This window comes from Lepisma saccharinum, chromosome 17 (genome assembly GCF_977018435.1).
Source record: "Lepisma saccharinum chromosome 17, izLepSacc3.1, whole genome shotgun sequence".
Taxonomy (NCBI): Eukaryota; Metazoa; Arthropoda; class Insecta; order Zygentoma; family Lepismatidae; genus Lepisma; species Lepisma saccharinum.
The window spans coordinates 27,510,174-27,531,387 of record NC_139245.1 but is presented as its reverse complement, the minus strand read 5'-3'; the positions used below and the strand labels follow the sequence as shown (position 1 = coordinate 27,531,387).

Below are 21,214 nucleotides of genomic sequence, written 5' to 3'. Positions count from 1 at the left end.
CACTCAAATTGTGGAACCCTTTTTACCTGATTGCATTATGAAGAAGACAAAAGTAAGCAATACGCCAGTCTTGTTTTAAGATGCGAGAAGGGCAAGATGACAAAATTCTTTTATACAGTTGAAAATTAAGATTGTTCTCCTTGTGATAGAATGCTTCAAAAGATGGTCCATAGATGGATTATTCTGATGTGCTTGAGTAGCATCACTGAAGGACAACAAGCAATTGAAGAACTTTCATCTGCAGTAGAGAGCTTCTTTGAATCTCGGAGAGTTTCACAAGTTGATATGTTTCTGTGTGGCACTTACGGTAGGTTTATTGTCAATTTGTATGATTTGTAAAAATAGGAGTACTAGTGTTGTGTAAAACATGTTTTTTCACTGAGTCTAAGATACCCCTCTGCATTCCTATGAAATTAGATGGTATATTTGTGGCCATCTACTCTCCACTTATAAATTTGTAGACATAAAGATGATAGATTTTTGGCGTATAAAATATCCCACTTTTCTGAGGTCAGACATGAAATACATATAATGCAAGGAGAAAAATAAAGTTCACATTTAAAAGAAAGACAATATAGAAAATGTGTATTACTTTTTATTAATTTTTTTATGGTATGTGTTTATTTCACAGTCTTATCTGAAATTTATTTTCTGTTTTCATTCTTACTCAACAGATGGTGCTTCTTTTATCTTGTCCTCATATGTTTCTATCCAATGTTTGAGTTTTTTTTTTTTTTTGACAGTACATTAATTATGGAGGGGACAGAGAGAGAGAGTATGTGAGTGAGACTGATTCTCTCTCTCTTTTTTTCTATATTTTCTCACTTTCTCCCATGTACCTTGTTTTGAGTGCAGAAGCCAAAAACACAGTTCAATTAGGAAAAAATATATACTGACATTAGTATGTATGTTCAGAATTAGGTAAGTTTGATTAGGAGAATTGGAGACTTAATGTAACTGAAACAAATGCATATATAAATAATATGGCTCATTAACTTATTAGAGAAGACACATTAATGCAAGTTTTTCAAAATTAACATTTTTCAGACATTTCAAACTCGGATGTTGGTAGGCAAGAGAATCAGAGAAGTAAATATTTACATGTGCATTAAACTGGTTTATTATATTGTATATGGTGAAGTTTGGGGCTATGTCACCAATTTACATTATGAGATGGTGTTAAATTAGGAATGCCACTACCTGATATATTTGATTAATTTTGTTTTTCTCAATGCATTATGGTATAAGTCGATAACTTTTAATTAAAGGTTGTTTCTATTCCAGACAAAAATAAGCTACTGAAGAACCTTTCTACTAAAGGACTTGCGACTAGTCTCCATTTTGGAAAACCCAAGTCTCCTCTTTTCAATGCAGATGTAATTACAGTCGCTCCAAAATTAGGCATATTTCTTGATATGTCTTGCAAATACAGCAGGGAGATGTTAAATTGGGTAAGGCCAGGATGTTAATAACTTGTTGAATTTTAGAAACTGAGTAGCCTTATGTTTTTCATGTTTGTGGAGTCTTGCCTGGAAATTTTAAATGTGGTAGAATATATTTGTTATTGCCAGGCAAGGACAAATAATAATTAGATAAAATGTGATGAAGAGACTGAATGCACACTTGCAAAGAACACTCATGTCCAGGCCAGGGCTTGTATGCAGGAACTATGGAGGCAATATCGAAAGGCTGCCGCAAGCTGTCATCATTTCCCTTTAGATAAACTAAACAAGCTTAGGTTTGCATACATATGTAATCCTCTTATATGATGATAAGAATTTAGTCTAACATTCAAACATGACTAGTCAATTATACCTTAGACACAATAACATGCTCTGAATAAGTCAATGATCCATCCTTTCATTGGCACAGCTTTCTTTAAAAACAAGAATGTCTAATGGATGAAGAAACAAGAAAATATACCACTCACCAGCTAAAAAAATATTCACATTCCACTTAAGAAATTCTCGTGCACTCTTAACATGACTTTTCTGCTCTATATATTGTATAGAATAGTGTATTTTAAACAGTGTAAACATTCTTTAAATACACTTTGAAAGCATTTATGTGCATTGAGATTCTATTATCTCCTCACTCATTTCATTAATGACTTTTTTAGGCTTCTGCTAACAACGTTTTCAGCAAAGGTTTCTGCTGGCTTCTTTACGAAGGAGAAATTACGAGTGGATCCAATGTAGCGAATCATATCAATTTTTCACTTCCATTGGACAGCACCATTTACATTTCAAAGTCCCTCCATCCAGAAGAAATTTACCACCTTTTACCAAATACTGGAAATATTGTAAACCTTAGCGATGATCACCAAATGTCACTAAGAACTCGGACAAGAAGAAAGCACAACCTTCAAAGAATGCCGATCGACATTGTTCTTGAGGTACGTTCAGTATGTTACAAAAACTAAATGTATAGCTGTTAACATCTTTTTGTGTATATCACATTAACACCACCTTTCTCTCTTTCTCACATTACACCTACACGATTTATATTTTTGTTATTTAGCATTGCTTTTCTACCACTTTTTGGCTACTTTTAATGATGAGGATGAATGATGATTAGATGCAATTGATGAAGGGACACTTACAAAGAATGCCCAGACAGAAAATGCAAATACATGTAGATCACTTAGGTGTAGTATGAGGAAGGGAGAAAGGTGGTCTTAATATGATATGCACAAAATTTCTGGTCATGCCACTGGAGAAAGAGAGAGCTCTTAGCTTGTTAATTCTTATGTATACATATTTTGATAATTTTGCTTGTCGAATATTCTTTCTTAGAACGTAAAATGAATCAGTAGGAAAACCTCCTGCCAATGTGCTTCTGTATGTTTGCATAGCATTTTACATAGATATTTATTTATTTATTTATGCTGGTATTATCCTGTTGAAAAACAGCTGATGCACCTTAGTACAGCAGTATGTATCCATGTAAAGATATATAAGTTACAAATTTATAATACAAGATTTGATGATAAAAATGTAAATGTAAAAGATAAATACTAAATGCATTAAAAAGTACATTAAAATATACATGATAAATGCATTAAAGTACACATGATAAATACATTAAAAAAATTGATCTTTAGGACCGGTGAAAATCATTATAATTGCTGACTATAGAGTTTAGAATATCATTGTTTTTATAATCTTTACATGTTGTTAATAACGACCCTTTTGTTCTTACATGATATGGCATAGCTCGTATAGATATTCTGGATAAATGCATTGGGACAGAGAAATAACATTCTAACAACAATTTTGCAACAATCCTTTCTGTTTCTTCTTGATGAAAGAAATTCAAGTTTTAATTTGTTCAATAGATTGTCATAGCTAATTTCAACAATTTAAATCTAAAATATAAGTAGGAAAGAAATTTCTTTTGTATATTCTCAATTATGTCAGTTTTTCCAATACCACCAGAAAAATTCAATGTCACAGTACTGAATTCTAGAATGGGTCTGACGGATGCCATGTACGTACATAAATGAAAGAAGGTGAAAGTTGTTCAGCCATTGCCATTTGTTTATGACCCAACCTGTCATTTTTCTATGTATCTTATTTTCTTTAAAAAAAAAATCAATAATGTACTGCCAAGATAATAGATTTCTATTGTTTTCAGGATGACCTTCTCACTCAGACTGGATCATCCACAAAAAGTGAATATCAAAAGCAATTCGATGCGGCAGTATTTCAGCACATAGTGGAACTAATGAACTTCAGGTCTGTTTCCCATTTAAACCAAGTTGGCCATTCTATCTTTCGGAAACATTATATGCTATAGGGAGCAGAAGTGGTGGCAATTGGGTTCTAAAACTAGGGGGGGGGGGGGGGGCAAGGTGCCAAAACTGGAGGGGCAGACAGTATATTTCCCTTTGTAGATAAGGTTTAGCATTATGCAGGGATAAAAGTGGCAAAAAGTGTGGGGGCAACTGCCACCCCCTAATCGCTGCCACTGGTGAGCAGTAATAAATGAATGTTATTACTAGAGCCCGGAAGTTTGGCAAAATGCCTCTTTTTATCTACTGCATATATTGATAAAATTTTTCCGGATATACATTTTTTATGTTGTTTCGAATGTTTTAGAAGCCTTTTCATTTTGCCTATTTCGGACCCCACTGCCTATTTTTAATTATAATGCCTTTTTTTGCCTTTTTCAATGAAATTTGAACATTTTTTAAAAAATGTGTAAATAAATTATTTTTCTCCCAAAAAACGTTGTTGGCATTTATTTTTCTTCCGTTTATTATGTGAATAATTTTCGCCTTATTTAAGTAATATTGAACTCACGCATGTTTCAACATTGCTGAAGGAGAAAAGTGTGTTTAAAAAAAAAGTATTTCATGCTGAGTTAAGATATTGCCTTTCCGTTAACATAAAAAAAAGTAAAGTGTTCCCCTGTGCATAGCACCACGCCATGAAGGCATATAGGGGGTGTGGGGGTAACGCCCCACACTTTCTTGATCCGGTCGTGAGTGGGGGTGATGTGATCAGCATCACGCCCCTGACCACCTTTACCCCCCAGGGTTTCCCCCAGGTACCCATGTTATTCGACGCTGGGTGGGTGCCGGGGCCGCTTACATCGTTAGAAAAGTTCCCGGATTTGAACCGGCCAGGGATCAAACCCGGGACCTTTAGCATGGTAGTCAGACGCGTTACCGACTGAGTCACCGCGACCGATCCTTTCCGTTAACATGTCCTTGTGAATGATTGACTGCTGAAAACCTGTTGCAGAACACCTGCACAATTACGTCATCACGTCCAGCGTCTGTGTCAGGAGGTTATTGACAAGAAACAGCACTAATGCCCTAGGGCCTTTGCATGGATTCCAAAATCAAGTTCTCTATCTTTAGTTTAGTTCTGCACTTTGGAAGGAAAGGATCGTGTAGTTGTCATCATGCCGAAATTTAGTGTGCTATTAAGTGGTAAGTTACATGGTTACGTGCATGAATTTGGTGAAAGCACATTTTTGACAGATGGTACTATTCTTCTCTGCAAGATATGTGAAAAAACATTCAACCATGAGGAAAAATACTTTATATCTCAGCATGTGTCAACAGCAAAACATAAATCTGCAGTTGCCAAAAAGGTTGGACAGAAGAAGATATCCCTAATTTCAACAGTGGGCACTTCATCCAACAGGCAATCTCAGTTTTCTCTTGAACTGTGCAAAGCTTTCATGGAAGCAGGGATACCTTTCTGGAAAGTGGAAAACAAGTCACTGAGGAAATTCCTGGAGAAATACACTAAAGAAACGGTGCCGTCGGAATCTACGATGCGGAAAACATATTTAAGCATCTGCTACGAAGAAGCTCTGTAAAGAATTCATGCTGAAGTTGGTGGAAAGAAGGTTTGGATTTAAACAGATGAAAGTACTGACGCTATGGGACGCTGAATAGCCAACGTCAGAATATGAACTATGGAACCAACATGCGTCGTCATTCCTTCTCACGTCAGAACAAGTAGAGAGAGCCAATGGTTCGTCAATAGCTCAGTTATTCTCAAATTCCCTACTTCTGCTCTGGCCAGATGGTGTATATCATGATGACATGTTACTTTTTATCAGTGATGCAGCTCCCTCTATAAAGAAGGATGCCATAGCATTGAAAATTTTCTTCCCGAACATGCTTCATATCACATGTGTAGCCCACGCAATGCGCAGAATCGCCGAAAAAGTTAGAGTGTTGCACCCAGAAGTGGACAGGTTGATTTCGAACACAAAGAAGATATTTCTGAAATCTCCCTCTCGAACCCGAACATTTCAGGAAGTTGCACCTGAGCTTAGTTTACCTCCGCAACCAGTCTTGACGAGATGGGGAACCTGGATATCAGCAACTATATATTATGCTAACCACCTTGAAAAAATCAGTGAGGTGATCGATGCTCTTCCAGAAAATGAAGCGGCTTCAATTCGTGAAGTGAAAAAAACTCCTGTGCTATTCAGAACTGAAGAATGAACTGTCGTTTATTTTTGCACATTATGGTGTATTGCCAGAGACAATTACAAAGCTAGAAAAAAGAGGTGAGACTCTTGTAGCATCCATGAAGCATCCATGAAAATCTTCGAGGAATCTATGCAGCAGATGATGGAAGTGTCAGGAGAAAAGGGGTCAGCTGTTGTGGAAAAGTGCAAATGGGTAGTGAGTGCAAATGATGACTTGAAACAATTGAAAACAATTTGTGATATTCTAAAAGGTGAAAATGCTGTTATCGAAATGACTCCAGCTACATTTGCTTGTTTTATGTATGCTTCATTAACATTTTGCCAGAAATTATAGATAAAAGTAAGTGACTTTCAAATGTGCCTTTTTCAGTTTATTTTGCCTTTTTTCCCATTTTAAGTGCCTATTTTCCATATTATAAATGCCTTTTTGCCTGCCTATTTTAATGAAAATAAATGCCTGAACTTCCGGGCTCTAGTTATTACTAAAAGAATGTATCAGAAATCATGTGATTGTATGGAGTTTATTTAGGATTAGGTTTGATTTTCAAAGACACTTATACGAGGTGCATTCACTCTCTCGATGTACACATTTTTCACAATGCTGATGCCACGATAGCCTCTGCAAACGCTTCTTTAGGGGCCTGTTTTGTATACTGAAAAATCCTTGATGAAAGAGCAAAATGGCTTGAAAATGTGAAAATTTGTTTTCCATGAAAAACATGTGAACAATGGCTGCCCGATGAGAAGGTACATTGTCCTGATGAAAGAACATAGCTGCAGCCTTTTCCGGCAGTTTCTCTTGCAATGCTGGAAGCAACGTGGTCCTCAAAAAAGCTTCATAGCTTATACCCGTCATTGTGGTACCCTTAGGATAACAATTTGTGAGTGTAACTGTCCCAAAATATAACTTTTCTCAAAAATGGCATAACTGGTGGCTGGTTCGTGGGCGAGGCTCCTTTGGTTTGTTTTCACGCAACATACGGTCTTCCTTGAACTGTCGCACCAACGAATGCACATTTTTCACATCCATGACACCACCACAGCATGTCTTAGTCATTTGAAGATGAATATCGATGGGTGTTACTCCATGCAGGTGAAGAAAATGGATAATAACAAGCTGTTCTTTTGATGTAAATGACATCATTTCCAGTATCAAGAACATGTCCGTTGTTTGATAGCACCACTAACTTCCTATGAAAATTGGCAAAAGAATCTTTTATGTTTGGAAAAATAACTTGCACTTATAATTAGTAATAAACTCAATTCATTGTAACTCTCACAGCATTTTCCAGTTGTCAAAATTATTGTTATTTTTTAAGAAATGTTTCATTCGTTCCTTTTTCATGCAGCAAGGTTAATTTGGACTACAGATTGTACAGTCAACATGACATCTATATTCAGAATTATTGGATTTTTAGTCTCCTCCCTCAGTATTGTCTTGATATCATTAATTGACTTTTAGGAATTGTTGAAAAATTGTTATACTAATATAACAATTATTTGTTATGGCATTTTATTGAAAAGACAAATATATTTGATGGCCTAATTATTAAATAAGTGCAATTGTCGATTTCATCTCAAATTTCAGGTGTTCTTTCTTGTATTTAGTACATCCTGATAATAGAAAATCGTTCGTCTGGATATTTTTCTCGTCTCTTTTTGAAAGCGAAATGAGACTGGCCTGTCTCAATGGTATACACAAGGATATTACAAAGGTGAACCCAGGATCTGCCTAGGCAACTAGAGCCACTATTTGGATACCAACGAGTCCTGTGTTGATTTTAATTCATGGGTACAATCCAACATGTATTTGTTCCTTTCATTTTCACGTGTTAAGATTTGCATGGAAGCATTCTTTATAAATCTTTTCTAACTTTTCAAGTCATAACGTGTCCATAGTTTTATTACTCACTTATCTTTGAAACTGTTTTTTTCCCCCTCAGTAAATCCAGTTTTGCCCATGAGTGAGTATTTACTTTTAGTGTAATAATTTGCTGCTACATTTTTCATTCCTCAAAATGTAAAATATGAGTAGTTTTATTGTTAATCTGAAAATAATAATATAAATATTCTCATGTACATGACATTATATCATTAATGTATTGTTGTTCTGTTAAAAAGGCCAGTTCCAGTTCAGATGGACACTACAAGATCTTCTGACGAAACCCGTGGGGAATGGATCATGCTAGAGTATATTCTTAATGGAAAAGCAGAATTGGGAGCTTCTAGTGTTACTCTTACAACAGACAAGTTGAGCATCATTGACTTCTCAATTGCCATCACCACCTTCAGGTAGCCGATGCACCTCTATATATTTCAGTATAACATACATTTCTCTTCATTTTATTTAATCCACAATGCCTTCAATTCTTTGTGAACATTGCCGTTTGTCCTTCCTCTCTCTCTCTCTCTCTCTCTCTCTCTCACCCTCTCTCATGTGCATACGCACACACAGAGAGAGAGAGAGAGAGAGAGAGAGAGAGAGAGAATATGAATCATTAACAGGTACAAAATGCACCTTTAATCCAATTTTGAAAGTCTAAAGTATGGAGTAAACAGAATTCAAAATATTGTGTACTCATGAGCATGACATTGTCAGCACAGTAATCGTGATCTTTTGTAATGGAGTGACACAATAAGCTGCACATGTCACTCAGCGTGGGCAATTTTCTCTCAATAGTATCCATTGTGTTGTCTTGTTCTGTTGGTTGCACATGTGCACTGAAAATGGATGTCCGCAGGATCTTTTCCAGGGGAGGAGGAGGGGGGGGGGCAAATGAGGTATATTTTGTAGTTGTTCCTTGTATTAAGTACTGATGCACCAATAATTATTATAATAATTCTGAAACCAAATCAAAACATCATAGTTGATTGAACATGTTGTGTCTTTTAGACCACAGCTGTACTACAAAGTGGAGTCCCTGCGTTCAGCTAGAAACGTTTATGTACTACCATTTTCCCGTGGGGTATGGATAACTATAGTGGCCTTTGTGTGCACCATCACAGTCGCCTTAAGATTCATTCTTACCAGAGAGACACGAATCTTTACCACAGATGTAAGAAAACCTCACCTTCCATGTTGGGAACTGAGTGAAGTAATGCTGATAACCATTGGAGCTCTATGTCAGCAGGGTAAGTGTTGTAAAGTATATCAAATTATATTATCTATTATATGGACTGACATGAAATTTTGGCTCATATTGATAAAGTACCGATAAAATATACCAATATCAATAACCAATATTCTATTGATCTGATATAGAATTCCAGATGGTTCTTAAAGAATGTGAATGGTTCATTAATATCCTTAATAAATGTCTGTTACAAGATGACACCTCCATGCAAAAGAAGCTTTATATTTAGACAATTACTATTAAGAAAGTTTATATCCATAAAAATTGGAACAAAGTGACTGAATGTTATACTAAATTATAAAATTAATCTGTCCCATCTCTATTATTTATACATACTATTTCTCGCTGTTAACTTTGTCCTAGTTATCTGGATTTTCTACTGAAACAGCCTACTGGAAATTAACCTCAATACTTACTGGCCAGCTGATTTCATCCTACCTTAATATTGTTTTCAATACCCATTTGGTCAAATGACAACATTGCTGAGGTTACTTCTACAATGCACTGCAGTATTAAATAGTGTATGGAATGAAAGCTTGAAGACATGTAGGTTTCAAAGAGTTTAAGATTTGTGTTCCAAAAAAATATACAAGGAAATAATGTGAAGAATGCATAGAAATCCATGGTAAATCATGTTATGAGACATCTTATCATATGTCAAGAAATAAAAAATGTGGTAGCAAATTATTATCTGTACAAAACTTTTATTGTGTGTGTGTGTGTCTGTGTGTTCTAGTAATTTCGGTGGCCACTGCCCCCTCCCCCCCAAAACAGATATATACATATATATTTTGCTATTTTTTACTTTCTGCTGAATTAACATCACTAAAGAATAATGTAGTTGAGTTTCATTTATATTTATATACTAAGTGGGCAAAAAATTCTCAACCTCCAAAATTTGTTCTCACATCGTTTGATTTCATAGGCACAGAATATTATATGCTAAATATGACATTTGATATTTATTCTATATCAGATAAAATCAGACCACATACCACACTGCTCTTTCTCAGAGAGAACTGAATTAAACTTACCAAGTATTAGGTTGAAAATTATTCATGTGCAACCAGACTAGGTTCATTAAATACATCTTCATCCGTATGATAACTGACTGGATGATATATATTATAAAATACATTATTGTATGTGGTGAACTAGCAGTTATGGCCAATGTACATAGTCTGTGCATAGCAACGATTATGCATCTTGTTTGTGTGTCTTATGGATGATTTAAGTTTTAATCATGTAATCCACCTTGTTACAAGTTTGAATATATTTAATTATCAAGTTCCAATCTTGAGATGTTTATTTCTGTTTATGTCATTTATATTAGGACATAACACTGGACCAACATCTTTCCAAGAGAAGTTCTACCTGTATATTTAATATAAAGATTTTGTATTAAGAAAATTATATATTTCAATACTGTACCTGAGTTTACATTTTAATTTTTTACTGTTTTATTATAAGAGAAGAACTAATGCTTTTTTTAAAAAAAAGAATTAGGTGTACCAATTTCAGTAACCACTTTCGTCTATTAATCCAGATTAATGAAGTAGAGTTTTTCATGGAGCAGATGGGTAAGGACTTTTTGAGGTTCTTCAGTATCTTTTTCAGTACCTAAGTTATTTACAAGACTGCTGCAAACAACTTTTCCGACAATTTCAGGCACTGCTCGAGATCCAGTAACAGCTGCTGCTCGTATTCTCTTCATTGCACTCTTTGTTCTGGCAGTTCTCCTCTACACTGCTTACTCTGGCAGCGTGGTGTCTCTGCTCTCCGCCACCGGATCAGTCATCAACACTCAGCAGCAGATCATCAATGACAAGATGCCTGTGGGGGCAGAAAGGTCGGATTATTTCCTTAATTATTTCAAGGTAATTTTGTAGTGTGACTGATCTTTTTTCTATTTGAATATAAACTAATTTCATGGTGTAACAGCCCTCTAAGGACCAGGGTGACATGTGGTCAGTGCATTTAGTCCATTTCCACTGTCTTCTAGCTTTCAAGCCTGAAGCCTGCTATTGCTTCTTTCCAAGTAGCTTCCTTATTGTCCTTATGACACTGAGTCAATGTTGAATTTGGGGGATCCCACCAGGAATCAAACCTTGGACCACTCACATCAAAGGTGAGAATAATCATTTAGCTACGTGAGAGCCTTACATGGAAAGATAAGTAAAAAAAAAATATTGATGATAGTATTAAATCTTAAAATGGTGACTTAAAAACAAACAGGATACATGCACTGATTTACGGAAGATCTGATATAAGAGAAATAAATGAAAGGTTGGATAAAATGCACAAGGACCAAATGTAAGAACAATTAAATGCAACATTGAAACAATTATACAAATAAGTGTGAAAAGAATATTATTAGAAATAAAGATTAATTGCGACTCTGTCAGTATTGACTGAAACAAGCATATTATATATATATATATATATATATATATATATATATATATATATATATATATATATATATATATATATAACCTCGAATTTTGTTTTAATTTTATGTATAAACACACAATTCATATGACTAGTTTTGTAAAGTGAATGTCTAAATATGCAATTTCCAATTTAGGCATATCAGTGTATCAAGAAAATTACCAATAATTTTCCTGATCCGATGTAAATAGTTTGTACTTTAGTGGAAAGTTCAATATTTCGTTATTATTTCTATGAATAATTCATAATAGTACCTAAGGCAAACACAACTTATTGCAATCCATATCATATCGGTCTCTCCCTACAATAACTTATTCAAAATTTTCTTGGAGATTGCTTTTTTTTATTTTTGACACTTCTTCTCTTCCCCATTAGAATGAGACCAGCGAATTTGCTCATGAATTATATCACAGGAAAATGGAAACAAACCTCAATGATGTTTTCTATAGAAAGGAAGAAGGGCTTCAGTCAGTTCTTCAAGGGGATATCGCATTCATTGCAGACACCAAGGAGGCGGTTACTTTCCTACAGGAGACATTGACAGAAGAGGAGAAGTGCAGCATTGCCACGATCCCTATAGTTCAGAAGAGCTACTACCGTGCTGTTCCCATTCGAAAATCCTCACCATATAAAAATGCCCTGAACTATAAGTAAGTTCACATTCAACGTTATATAACATGTGCATTGTTTTGTAGGGTTTTTCATACAATAGCTAGCCAAGGCCACTACTAGAGTACTGCATGGACAGGGGCACCGACTTGTCAAAATTATTGGAAGGGCTCTGATCACTGAAATAAATTAATGAATGACTCACTCTCTCCCTTTTTTAAGTTTTGGCCTCAGTGTTCGGAATCTCATAAAAAGCCCATGAATTCCTCAAAAATATCAAAATTTTTATTCACAGTTCGAATGCAGAATATTAATTGTCCACGGATGTATATTTAACAAGTTTCGTCAACCATAATAGCAAAATATTCCCAACTTTTAATATCTGCTACCACGGAGCGCAAAACAGATCTCCCTAATATATCAATGATCTCGTTCTGAATGTCATGTTAGAGCCATTTGTAGCCCGAACGTCCCATCCACTACCCTAGTTCATGCACATCGTCTTTTGAAACTCTTTTTAGTAAAAATTTTAACAATACTCATCATTACATACTTAGTATATATAATAAGTCATGTGGTTTGCTCTCTGGTCATAGCCCCCCCAAAGTTGATGGTTTGGCGGTCTCAGCCCCCAAATTGATGGTCTAGAACATTTCAATTTCAAATGTGTATTTAAAGTTAAGTTCATGTGGCACAATTCAGAGTAAACTTTACAAGAGAAGCAAAATAATACATTAGATCCTCTTAAGCAAAATTATTAGGAGGGCTCTGCCCCACATCGTTAACACTGGGGGGGGCTCGAGCACCCCCAAGCCCCATGGAGTTGGGGCCTATGTGCATGGAACAACTTTTGCTCACTCATACTCATTCGAGTCTCCCCTAATCGAGCGCTTACAATGGAATATAATTTTAATGTGACAATAATTGATGTAAAATATCCATCCAGGTAGTTTCAGCAGTATCAACTGCGTCTTTCACCTCACAACCCATATTTGAGGCCCCTTTACCACAAATTATGGTTATACGTATACTACTGGATTTCGAGTGTATACCTCTCATTTTGCCTGTTCGAGCATTATTCACTTGAGCGAAGAAGCTCTTGATTTCGTACTCTTATCATCTGAGCAAACTATTTGGCACTAGTCACATAAATAAAATGTGAACTTGCATGCAGACACCCAGTAGACTGGTAAAGATTATCCTTAGCCTCTTGAAATCACTAAATATTACTGAGAGTGACCTCAAAATGGTCACAGAACAGTCCTGTTAAGTTTTTTTTCTAAAATATGTAATTTACTCCACCACTTCGTATTGATTTGGAAACTCTTTCATTCATCTTATCAAATTAATTGAATTAATTTCTGAAAGATAACTGTCACAAAATCTTAAGAAAGTCAGATAAAATGTCATTGCATTTAAACTGCTATGAATATCTAAATGAATTTCTATTCAATTGTTTTAATATAAAAGTACCTACACGACCTACTTGCAACATACAGCTCTTTTACAATGCCACTACAAGGCTCTCTCTTTTACAATGGTATCTTTTCTATAGTCTTTTCCACTTATAAAACAGCCTGCCTCCAAATGTTGCTTTTCTTGCCAGAATACAGTTTCTGACAATTGTTAACAACTGAAGCTGTTTAATTTTTTCTGTGACATCTTGTATTGTTTTTGTTTTGTTGTGTTTGTTTTCTGGCTGTTACAGCTTCAATATAAAATGGCCATTCAGTACTGTGTTTGGAACTTGAAGTAAGTAAATACAGTGGTACATAAATCACAATTGCATATTTTGTCTCAGTAATGTTTGCACGAATCACCACAATGTATTGTGATGGCTACTCATGACATTATGCAACCAGCAAAAGAGTACTGCATGCAACTACTTTCACTCACTTGTACTCGTTTGAGTCTCCGACCGCCGAGCGTGCTACGCTTGAGCGTTTACAGTGGAATTTAATTTTTAAATGACAATAATCATAGACAATATCCATCCTCACAGTTTCAACCTACAATCATCTGTTTCATTTTCATATATCAATGTATTGATAAGATAAACTAAACTACATTTTAACATGCAGATGATGACTATATTTATTTGAGTTTCAATTTCACTGTGTCTTTCATCTCACGATCCATATTTGAGACCCTACTACCAGAGACAAATTACAGTTATACCTGTACTACTGGGCTTCGAGCATATACTGCTCGTTTTGCCTGTTTGAGTGCTATTTGCTCGATCAGAGAAGCTCTTGATTCATTACGCCACATGTAGCGTCCTCCGTGCAAATTATTTGGCACTCAAGCGAAATGCTCTTCCTGCAGCACACTAACCAGTATAGAGTTTGAATTTTTCTTTTTAAGTCCACTTTATGAATAGATAGGCTAATCGAGACAGGACCTACAGTTTGAAGTTGGATCCGAACCACTATGTGCCTCGACTAGGTATCAAACCTGGGATCCCTTGATTACAAGCTGACAACGTTAGCACTACACCATCGGAGAGACAACCAGTATAGAGTACCATTGTGATGGATTCACACATTCTAGGAAACTTTTCAATATTTGTGTTTTTTTAAGTAATAAAAGCTGTTCCCATTGTCGTATTTTAGAATACATTCATAATGTTGTTTATTCTTTTTATTTTTAGCATCTTACTTTTGTTGGAGGCTGGTCTTATCAACAGGGAAATGAAGAGATGGTTCATCTTGAAACCTCTGTGTGAAATGAGGGATGCAGCAGTTTTCAACAGCATTGATATGGATGATATCTATCCTGCACTTTATCTTCTTGGAGGTGGGGCCCTTGCTTCACTCGTCATTTTTCTGCTGGAACTCTTTGTGTATTACAGGTAAAATTATATTACTTCGATGACATTTCATACTTTAGGTCTACTGAATTGTAGGGCAACAATTGGTACACAGTTTCCATCTCTGTGTTGGAGATTTAGTAATTCTTTGCAATAAAGATTCAAATTTATTGTGTTTGAGCAAATATATAAATAATGATTGATACTGGAATGAACTTGATATCAAATACTGAAATATGTTTACATGCAATAAAGCATCTTTGTAGTCATAGGCACAGCCTCAGAATTGGCACATATTATTATTATTATTATCATCATTATTGATGACGATGGTGATGATAAAAGAAACTTTGAACTTTTTGAATTTACCATACCAGTGGTGGTGATTAGCGGGGGGAAGGTGGGCAGTTACCCCCTCAGTTTTCGCCACTTTTGCCTCGCACTATGCTAAATCTTATCTACAAAGGGAAATATACTGTCTTTGCCCCCCTAATTTTTGCACCTTACCTCCTCGGTTTTGGGACCCAGTTGCCGCCACTGACCATAACCATATACTTAAACACTCCAAGCTTTGAATTTTAAACTCTCAAAAATGTATTTCACATTTCTATTACTTTTGCATTGCCTTTCTGCCACTTTTGACTAATCATGACAATGGGGATGAATGATGATTAGGTGAAATTGATGAATGGACACACAAAGAGCACCCATGCCCAGACCAGGACCCAAATGTCCGAATATCAGTGATGAGTTCGAAACAATTAATGTGTTAAGTCAGAGTCAGCGACACAAAAAAGTGTAACCATTACAATCTCCTCTTCACACAAGAATCTAAGCTGCAGTGTTTGTTTTTAGCGAATGTACTTTTCAGTTAGTGACTCAGCTGCTTCCAACTTTGGCGGAGGCATTTGAAATGATAGTTTATGCACTGCTGAAATCAGGGGCGTGCCGTGGATTTTCGTGATGGGCAAGCGATGGGTCAGTTTTGAGTTTCTCATTTTGGCTAATTATAACATTTTCAAGTGCAATATGGGGGGGGGGGTGCTGTAAGGTTAAATTTGAAACCAAAATTACCAAAAATTGGGTGTTGGTGAAAATTTTTAGGAGGGCAGAGGATTTTTTTGGGGGGTGGGGTGTGTGTGTGGATAAATCACTGGTATACATACAGGAGGGAGCTGGAATTGTAAAGGGGACTCTTGCTCCCCTCCACTAACCTGGCCCCAACAATGTGTATTTTGTCATATTTTTCGTGCTTTTAGCCTTTTTTTTTTTAGAAATACTGTGCCAACAGAGGGGTTATGACCCCCACCAATCCCCCTTTTGTATGTTACTGCACGAGTGTGATTTTGAGAATGTTCATGTCTTTGCACTGCATTGTGGAAATTACTGAAGTCATTGTGGCCTGCATAGTTCCATGTTGAAACAAAATGATTTATTAATAACATTCCTGCTACATAAACACACAATACGTAACATGATCTAGTCTGTGATACGTAACGTTGTTGCCTTGTAATGAAGGGATTTCGATACTCGGTCAAAATGGTTCGGATCCCACTTTGACCTGAAAGTCGAGTCTCAGTTAGCCTTTCTGGCATAAAGTAGACATATTTTTTTTACTGAGACACTTTTAATTGCTTAATGAAAACTTTCCCGTTTTTCTTACTTGTTTTTGTTATGCATAGTTCAAGACTCAGTCCCTGATGATTCACCACCTTCAACTTTTTGGTAGAAGTTCTTTAACTGAATGGTTTTCAAAGAGATCCCTAATTGAGTATTTACCTGCACTACTCCAAATCGATGGCTTGTCTCGTTTGTCAACCCTGGTGTTTTTTTTTTTTCATTGAAGACCACACTTTAACACAAAATAGCAAAAACACCACACGAAAGAACACACGTATCCGCATTTCCCATGCTTCCTCACCCTGTTTGCAGTGTTACGTACCCTCTATATTTCGGAGTTGCTGACCACATGGTGGATATGTCCAAGTATTCGCTGATGATTTTATTTCTTATAAATACCATACGACCAGTACTCATTGACTAACTTTATAAGTTAATTTGTTCATTACTGTTAAGTTTCACATGTGAATAATGTAATCGTACCCAGTTAGGTGGTGATACGGATGCATAGAAAATTCTGGAAGTTAGCAACACTTATGGCCAGCGCAGGCAAGGTCTTTCCAACACCCTTGCCAAAGATGAAACTAGTCGGGGAGGAAGGACTGACCATGCAAGAACTGGGGCGAACTCAACAAAACGTTTGGGAATCATGCAGGAAAACTCTCCGATCTACTGTTACGACGTTTTTGTTGTTTTTGCCCTGGACCTCACAACTTGAAATGCATTTTCCTGGAAATGTACGTTTGTTGAGTTCGCCCTTCGTATCCCCAACGGCTCATATGTTGTACATGAAAGTTGCACATGTATCTTCGGAATGCATTTATCATTTATTTTCTGCCATTCCAAAATACAGTTTGTGCGCTTGATTTCCATTATTAGCTAATGTGAAATTGACGGTGTTGAAAAAATATTTCAAATTGTTTGTTCCAAACAAATGGTTTAGCGCAGACTTCTACCCCCCTTTTTGCGTAATTTACGAGGATGATAACGTCTTTGATACTACTACTACTATTGGTAGTAGGGGATGGGCACCTCTGCTTTTGAGTGAAAAACTAAATATGCTGACCAAGGCAGTAATTTATTTTATTAAAAACATAAACTAACGTAACGTTTCAACCTTCTAGCAAGGTCTTCTTCAGACTCTGTATCAAGTACAAAAGTAACCAGATACAACAAGAAGGGTAATATATATACACAAACATTACTCCCTCCAGACTATTTAGAAAGTTGTTTGGAACTTTCTAGCAGATGACTTTCACTTTCACCTAAAAGGCTAAACACAATTACTTCCATATAGAATGTGTTTGGACTTTTTAATCTCACGCTCTTTTCCCTTCATTTTTCTTCCTTCTCCTCTCCTCTTTTTCTCTTGTCCTTTCCACTCTTTCCAAGGAAGAAAAATGAAGGGAAAAAAGCGTGAGATTAAAAAGTCCAAACACATTCTATATGGAAGTAATTGTGTTTAGCCTTTTAGGTGAAAGTAAAGTTGGAAAGTGAAAGTCATCTGCTAGAAAGTTCCAAACAACTTTCTAAATAGTCTGGAGGGAGTAATGTTTGTGTATATATATTACCCTTCTTGTTGTATCTGGTTACTTTTGTACTTGATACAGAGTCTGAAGAAGACCTTGCTAGAAGGTTGAAACGTTACGTTAGTTTATGTTTTTAATAAAATAAATTACTGCCTTGGTCAGCATATTTAGTTTTTCATAATCATGGAAACAAGGCTTAATGGACTTTTGAGTGCTGTTATTTCAGGAGAGTTTGTGTGACTAACTTTTGTGGTAACCAGCTGTGCCTTAATGATCAACGTACCAATTTGTATTAAGCTTTAATGCCAGTTTCTCATTTGTTTCTTTCTGTTAGCCTATTCTTACGTCAATTGTGGTGCTGCAAGAGAAAAACTTCTACGTGCAAGAAGACAAAGAAAATTGTGGTGACAGTATCCCAAAAGAAAACAAAGGCTCGAACCAGACATGGAAACAAAAGCAAGCCAAAGAAAACAATAAAATAAAAAGATGTATTAAGTTCTGCATGTACTGTGCAATTTTATACCTTTGTGCAGTTTTGCTTTCTTCTTTTCAATGGCTGTTTAGTATATATTCGTATCATATTCTGATAATGTTGTTTTCTGTTAAAAACAGCATTACTATTATATACACGACACACACACACTGTTAAAGTAATATTGAATGTCAATTGCAAGGAATATACTAATCATGGCCATAGCTGAGTTGTTTGGTTACTCATTAGATTGATTTTCTACTGAGGCAGATAAGAGCCTTTCCTGCATGTTGCAACATCTCATGAAGACACGTAGGAGAGGTTTTGAGACATGTGATGTGAAGTGATGTGATGTGAAAGCACTAATAATTATAAAAAAAGTTCTCTGCTTTTTTATTTCTGTAAAATTACAAAAACCAATTACAGAAACAGTGTGAACATCCAATATGGCATCAAGTTTTTGATGACAGAAAATATATAAGCTATGCATGGTAGTTGTGAGCCAATTTCCCACTTTCGACCTGCTCCCTCATGGGAAATTGGAATTGTTCATCAAAATTAGGAAAAAAGCGAAAAACCTTGTTATTCCGATGGCAATAACAAAAATTAAAGTTCAGTTATTTAGCATTTCAGAGGAATATCACCAGGACTTGCTCGAAAACTTGAGTGTAGAATGCAAGAACGTGAGTTTTATGTGGGAAGTCCCACACGTAGATTTTATGATAAAATTAGCCCCTAAGCTCCAAAAAAAATTCTTGAATGAGGTCGTAAAAATTAATAACAAAATAGGATGACTATTAATGTCAGTATATTATGGTACAAAATGTGAAATTAATAAAAATAATTGCTATGCTGGATATTCATTTATCCTGTATATTCAAGGATTTATTATTATTAAAAAATATGTAATAAAATTATAATTTATTATATTATAATAATAATAATTTTGATTATTAATTATTCTTTCTTTCAATTTATATCAATGGCTACTACCCTTCCCTTTACAAAAATTTCTGGCAATGCCCATAGCTATATTCTACTCAAACTTATGTACCTCTTGCATAGAAAACTGCCTGCAATAAATTATAAACAAGAAGCTACTGAATCTTATTCAAGTTTGTTACTTCAACTACAATATATAGCCAAAAGTCACTGGACACCCAATGCTGTTCATTCCAGACACCAGCCAGGTAACTAATAAGATGCCGGACCTCCCTTCGCTATTATTACAGCATTTACTCTTCGGGGCAGGCTTTTCACTAAGTTCTGGTACATTGCTGGTGTTTTTTTAATATTCGTCCTGTAGCCTCGTGAATGGTTAATGGATGGTTTTCGGTCGAGTGGGTCTGGAATACAACCGATGCTCCAGTTCATCCCAAGGGCCATTGAGTGGGCCAGCTAAGCAGATACACCTCATTGTCCTCAAACCACAATGCTATGGGCCTTGCTTTGTGGACAGGGGCATTATCGTGCTGATAGAGAAAAGGGCCCATTCCAAACTGTTGCCAATGCTATTGTCTGAAATGTCCACTGTTCATGTTGCCATTGACGAAAACTAACGGCCCGGGGCCCAAACAGAAAAACCGCCCCAGACCATGACACTACCGCCACGTTCACTGAGTGTCTGGTGGCTTTTGGCTATATAGTGTATTTCTAGGCTATGGAAGAACTAGTATCCCACAAAATGTTGAACCTAATCTGAACATTATTTCCAAGGTAAACATGACTACTACTTCTCCTTTGTCACTGTAGGAAACTGAGGGTGTACATGATCCTTCGAAGCTGTGGAGACTATGAGCTTCTGTGGTACTTCAAGATGGATGAGTTAATAATAAGAAGGAAATCCATGTGGAAGCTTCTTGTTAGAAGAATCACACTTCTTACATCCAGGTTACACAAAGTTCAGTATACGGAGTGAGCACCAAATTTGCAGCGATAGCAGAACATCTTCAATTCTTTAACTTGTTATGAGAAAGAGAAACCTTGGTCATAAGAATGTAATGTTGGAAAAATAAATATATTTTTAATTTAACTGAAATAGCATATAAAAAAGCAAGTTCTCAGCCATTCATTTACCATGGACCTCTATAAATATATCCTGTTGAGATGGAGCCTTAGGACTTATGGCTCCCTTGGACCTTTGGTCGATGACAGCAAAGCAATTTGTAAAAATTCCTCTCCTTTCAAATAACCACTATAATCCAAATTCTGAAAAATTACATCTGCCTAGAATTCCTGCTTATAGGCCAGTCAACAAGGGATGATTTTTGGGACCCAATAAAGAAAAAAAATCAGGGAAAACTGGAACCAATTTTATTATCATCCTAAAAGGATTCGTAACAACATATTCATTTTGCACCCCTATACAACCCTGGATTTGGCCGCCATCTTTGAAAAATGGCGCCCAAAATAAGTTTTTTGCAAATATCTCACTTGGAATGCACTTTACAGCAAAAGAGGTTATGAAGAAAAATAATCTATATAAAATTCTCTACATAAGAGGTTCCGTGCATTTTTCTTCTAGGAAGCACCGTTAGGGTGCTAGAGGAGTGAGTAATTTCACTTCTTTTTTTCCACTCCATTTTGCAAGAGCGAAAGACAGGGAAACTTTTTTGCAAGGTAACTTCAGGGC

At 35.9% G+C, this 21,214-nt stretch overlaps 1 protein-coding gene across 1 annotated transcript; it reads left to right on the top strand.

Moving 5' to 3' along the window:
* The first annotated feature begins 2,371 nt into the window (after positions 1–2,371).
* On the top strand, positions 2,372–20,500 carry LOC146001343 (ionotropic receptor 75a-like). The gene is made up of 8 exons (XM_083138658.1): positions 2,372–2,395; positions 3,637–3,737; positions 8,080–8,250; positions 8,852–9,090; positions 10,761–10,969; positions 11,919–12,193; positions 14,803–15,003; positions 20,335–20,500. The coding sequence occupies exons 1-8, from the start codon at positions 2,372–2,374 to the stop codon at positions 20,498–20,500; spliced, it is 1,386 nt and encodes a 461-aa protein (XP_082994784.1).
* The last annotated feature ends 714 nt before the right edge of the window (positions 20,501–21,214 follow it).

Excerpts from the sequence above, each read along its gene's own strand:
- LOC146001343 (XM_083138658.1), top strand. The coding sequence starts at position 2,372 with ATGCCGATCGACATTGTTCTTGAG. Across the intron at positions 12,194-14,802 it reads AAAAATGCCCTGAACTATAA|CATCTTACTTTTGTTGGAGG; the intron begins GTAAGTTCACAT and ends TTTTATTTTTAG. Across the intron at positions 15,004-20,334 it reads GAACTCTTTGTGTATTACAG|GAAACTGAGGGTGTACATGA; the intron begins GTAAAATTATAT and ends TTGTCACTGTAG.